Source organism: Galeopterus variegatus, unplaced genomic scaffold (assembly GCF_000696425.1).
Source record: "Galeopterus variegatus unplaced genomic scaffold, G_variegatus-3.0.2 Scaffold11553, whole genome shotgun sequence".
Taxonomy (NCBI): domain Eukaryota; kingdom Metazoa; phylum Chordata; class Mammalia; order Dermoptera; family Cynocephalidae; genus Galeopterus; species Galeopterus variegatus.
The window spans coordinates 1-4,290 of record NW_007737664.1 but is presented as its reverse complement, the minus strand read 5'-3'; the positions used below and the strand labels follow the sequence as shown (position 1 = coordinate 4,290).

Genomic DNA, 4,290 nt, shown 5'->3' with positions numbered 1-4,290 from the left:
CCCCAAAGCCGAGGGCCGGACGCCCCGACGGCGTCCCTCTCCACTCTGCCCCCAACTCATCACCCTTTCCTAAGGTGCCGCCGCTCCTCGGCGGGACTGTCCCCCGGAGCGACGGGCTTTGCAAGGGGTCCGTGTGGCTGGGCCCCTGGATGTGGGACCCTTCGACAAACGAGCCCGGGTCCTCACAGTCAGAAACATGCACGCGCGCGCACACACCTGCCCGCACACACCGCCCGCGGGCGCACCCTCCACGGGGCCCGCCTCAGTCCCGGCTGACCCCCAGCCCACACACACTGCGGCCGTTTCTCTCCTGCCAGTGCCGGGATGGGAGGAGAGGGACAGAAGCCAGACCTGGGGACGCCTGGCGGGACCCGGCAGGACCGGAGTCGTCCTCTTCCCCAACCTTGTCCCGGAGCCCTGAATAAGCAAGCCACAGAGTCACCGCCGGCCCGCAAACGCCGATCCTCCCAGTACCGGGAGCCCGGGCCAGGGCCGGGGACGCGCGCACGAGAACAGAGAAAGAGGGAGACAGGCGCATACGCGGAGTCAGAGAGAAAGGGGGACCGAGACAGCGGGAAGAAAAAAAGAGAGGGGCCATAGAGCAAAGGAGATGGCTGAGTGGGGGGGGGTCTTGTAAAAGTGCCAGCTCCCCTGAAACAGCCTTCAGCCGCATATTCCCGCGGCCTCGCCGCCCGGAAAAGCGGTGGCTGAGTAGCAAAAAGCAGGAATCTGCATCTTCTACCCACTTTTTGCACAATTCCAAAGCCGGCGTGGAACCTGCGTGCCCAGGAAAACATAATACCGCTCCCCACCCACCGGGTGCCCTGGAGCCGAGTCCTGTATGCTGCTTCCTACTGGAAGTTGACCCCACTCGATAAATAGACGCTGCTCCGTTTTGGTGGACCTGGCCTGGACCTGGTTTAATCTTTATTTGGGGGGTGGGGAGAGATGAAATATGGACGTTCTAGAGAGCGACATCTGTGGCAGTGCCTCCAACAAATCTTTAATCGGCCGCCAGGACCAGCCTACCGTCACTTCACCATTTATCACCCTGAGGACTCTGGCTCTGCACAGGGAGACACACGCCCCGTGATCCTCTAACAAGGAATTTCGTTGGAGCGAACAGGGGACTCCCTATCTACCCCGCACTTCCCTCCCTAGCTAGCTCAGACTCTTTAAAATCAAAATAATGGTGACTTCCCTCCCACCGCGGCCCCCTCTGCAGTATTGGGTTTGTTGTGGTTTTGGTTTTCCCCCCACTTGTGCATTAGACTACGGGGAAAAGGAGCAAGAAAACAAAAAGTCCGAATCCGATTCCGTCGCAAACGAAAGAAAGAAAATAACTGAAATAAACTCTAGTTCGGAAGCCCGGAGAGTCATAAACCTTTCCGGGCCGTGCAAACTTTGGGCAGATGTTCACGGTTCAATTTGCCGGGCCTCAGAACCTCCGCAGCTGTCCTGAGCGAGGACGGACGAGGGAGGGGGGCAGAGTTTCTCCCGGAACGGTCCAGGGTTCAAACATGCCGGAAAATCGAAGCGAGCCCCGCACCCCAACCCGGCGCGAGGCCAGGCTTGCTCGGGTCTCATCCCCGGGCGCCGGGAACTCGGAGGAAGGAGACCGGGAAAACCGAGACCTGGAGAAGGGCCGGGCACGGGTATGCACAGCCCTTGCTCAGAAAAGGCTCCGGAGCCCGAGTTCCCCCAAGTCTGCCGCTCTCGGGACATTTCACAGGACCAGGACGCAAGCCAGACCGAGCTCGGCGCCCCAGCCACTGTCAGGCCTTCTGCTGGGACCCTCGCCGCCCTGCCTCGATCTTCCGCCGCGCCAACCCGCAGCCTGTTTGGTGTCGACATCTCTTGCTTTCTCTATACCTGCGATTTCTGCCTAGCAAGGGCGGGGGGAGCGGGTACCAAAAAGCCGCACCCGCAAGCCAGACCGAGCTCGGCGCCCCAGCCACTGTCAGGCCTTCTGCTGGGACCCCCGCCGCCCTGCCTCGATCTTCCGCCGCGCCAACCCGCAGCCTGTTTGGTGTCGACAGCTCTTGCTTTCTCTATACCTGCGATTTCTGCCTAGCAAGGGCGGGGGGAGCGGGTACCAAAAAGCCGCACCCAAAAATTTCTCAGCGACGAGGCCCTGCACCTGGAGCAGCAAGGGACTAAAACACCCTCTCCTCCCGCTCCAGTCGAGGGCTCACGGGCTGGGTCCCAGAAGGGATCCTAGTATCCCTCCTGCCATGTCGTCGGGTGCTCGGGGCTGGGGAAGTTAAGGGTCAGAGCACTGTACCCCCTATACACCCAGCACACCGAGATTCACTCCAGCTCTCGGCAGTCCACGTCGCGCATTTTCCCCCAACCCGACGGGGGCGCTCGGTACGCCTCGCACTCACCAGCGTTGTAGGCCGCCAGATCCGCGCCCGGGCCGGGGCTCTTGCGCTTCCTCGGCCGCCCCTTCTGCACAGTGCCCACGCCATTGTAGTAGGGAAGACCCAGAGGGTTGGCGCCCGCTCCGCCCAGCCCCGCGCTCTTGGCCGCAGCGGCTGCAGCAGCCGCCGCCGCCACGTCGGCGTGGTTGAAATGCGCGGGGTACTCGCCCTGCAGCAGCGCCTCGAAGTGCAAGCGGCAGTAGACCAGGCTGTCCTTCATGCCGAAGTGGTCGCCCGTAGTCAGCATCTTGTTACACGTGGTGCACGTGAAGCAGTTGAGGTGATAAACCAAGTCCCGAGCACGCATCACCATCTCTGAGGCCGAGATGCCCAGGTGGCAGCGGGCGCAACGCTGCACAGAGAACCTCCTGTAGGGACCATGGAGGGAGGGGCTGTGGGAACACACTGTTGGGTACCCCCGATATCCCTCCTCCAGGTGCCGCTGCTGCTGGGGAAAATCTCAAGATGGACAACCCGGCCTTCATATGGAGGATGGGGGTAAAGGGAACTAGATTTTGACCCCAGGCCTGGTATTGAATAGTTTCCTTTAACCATTTTCATGTCTACGAAGGCGTCTAGTTTACTCAGATTTTAGCAAGCCCTAGGAAGAAAGCCTTTACTTGGGAGTAGAGGAGAAACTTCCCACTTTACCCCTTCCTCAGCCTTTACCCCCTGCCCTCCAAACCAGCACCTGGGAATCCCACAGACCTTTGTAATTTGAAAGAAACAGCAACAAGTAATGAGAGAGAGAGAGACAGAGACAGAGTCACACACGAGGAGAGAAAGAATATAAACAGGGAGCCTGGAGCCTGTCAGTGATTCTGTCCTTTAATCCTGGCCAGCTTTCACTCTGGTCTCCCCAAAAGAACTAGTAATGCACCCACTTCCCCAGCTCTCCCTCTAATTTTGTTCCACACCAGCCCAGGCTGCCTGAGATTGGGGGTGCCTATTTCTATCCCCTCTGGTTGACCCAAGAAACTTCAAAGGCAGCGAGGTACAAATATCCAACCCGAGTTTATTTATGCTCTAAGCTAAGAGGGGAAGGCAGCTTCTGCTTTTCTCTGGTCTTCACTCTTTGCAGACCTTCCCAAGAGCTCCCCAAATTGTTGATTTAAAAGGTTGTCAGTCTATTCGTGCTAGCTTGGAGAAAGGGGTCCTGAGTAGGAAAACCTCTCCTGAGACTGGAGGGAAAGGAGAGGGGCAAGATTGTGCCTGAGATTGGGGGGGGGTCCTGAGAAACAGTGGGGGGGCTACCTGTAGTAGTCTTCCTTGCAGTAGATGCTGCCATCCTTGCTGAAACAGGTGAGCTCCGACTCCAGGTTGAGCTTGCACTCGCAGCACTTGAGGCAGCGCATGTGCCACTGCTTGTCCACCGCCAGCAGGTAGTAGCGGTCGGAGATCTTGCCCCCGCAGCCGGCGCACAGCGCCGCGCGGTCACTGCTGATGGACGGCATAGTCTGCGAAGGGAGGGAGGCGGGAGACGGCAGCGCCTGCGTCAGCCTAAGGCCCCCGTCGGCGAGAAACGGGTACCCGAAGCACCCTCCGTGGTCCCGGCTAGCCCAGAAGCGGGTGGGGTGGGGTAGGGGGCGTTCCAGGGTGTAGCGCTTCCCTCACCCCAAAAGGCCCATATCCTGGCGGCTCAGAACACAGGCCCGCCGTCGCAGCCACCGGCCCAGGCCCGGGTCTTGGCCTAGATGGCTCTCCCGCCTTACTTCTTCCCCTTACTGTCCCTCCTGCCCTTTCCCCAGAAATGCTCAGGCTGTGTATAGGGGCTGGGCCCGCCGTGGCTACTCGAGTCAAGCCCTCCAAGTCTCCAAAATGTTTCTTAAAGGAACCACCCAGCTGGGCCCAGAAAAAAGAGAAAGGG

General features: G+C 59.7%; 1 protein-coding gene across 1 annotated transcript in view; it reads right to left on the bottom strand.

Moving 5' to 3' along the window:
- Positions 1–3,882, bottom strand: part of LOC103610671 (LIM/homeobox protein Lhx2) — an 18,713-nt gene extending 14,831 nt beyond the window's left edge. Inside the window, exons 1-2 of the mRNA XM_008594785.1 lie at positions 3,678–3,882; positions 2,388–2,791 (exon numbers count right to left, since the gene is read on the bottom strand). Coding sequence (XP_008593007.1) covers positions 2,388–2,791; positions 3,678–3,877 — 604 coding nt within the window. The 5' untranslated portion in view covers positions 3,878–3,882. The remainder of the gene's footprint in view (positions 1–2,387; positions 2,792–3,677) is intronic.
- Positions 3,883–4,290: the final 408 nt, after the last annotated feature.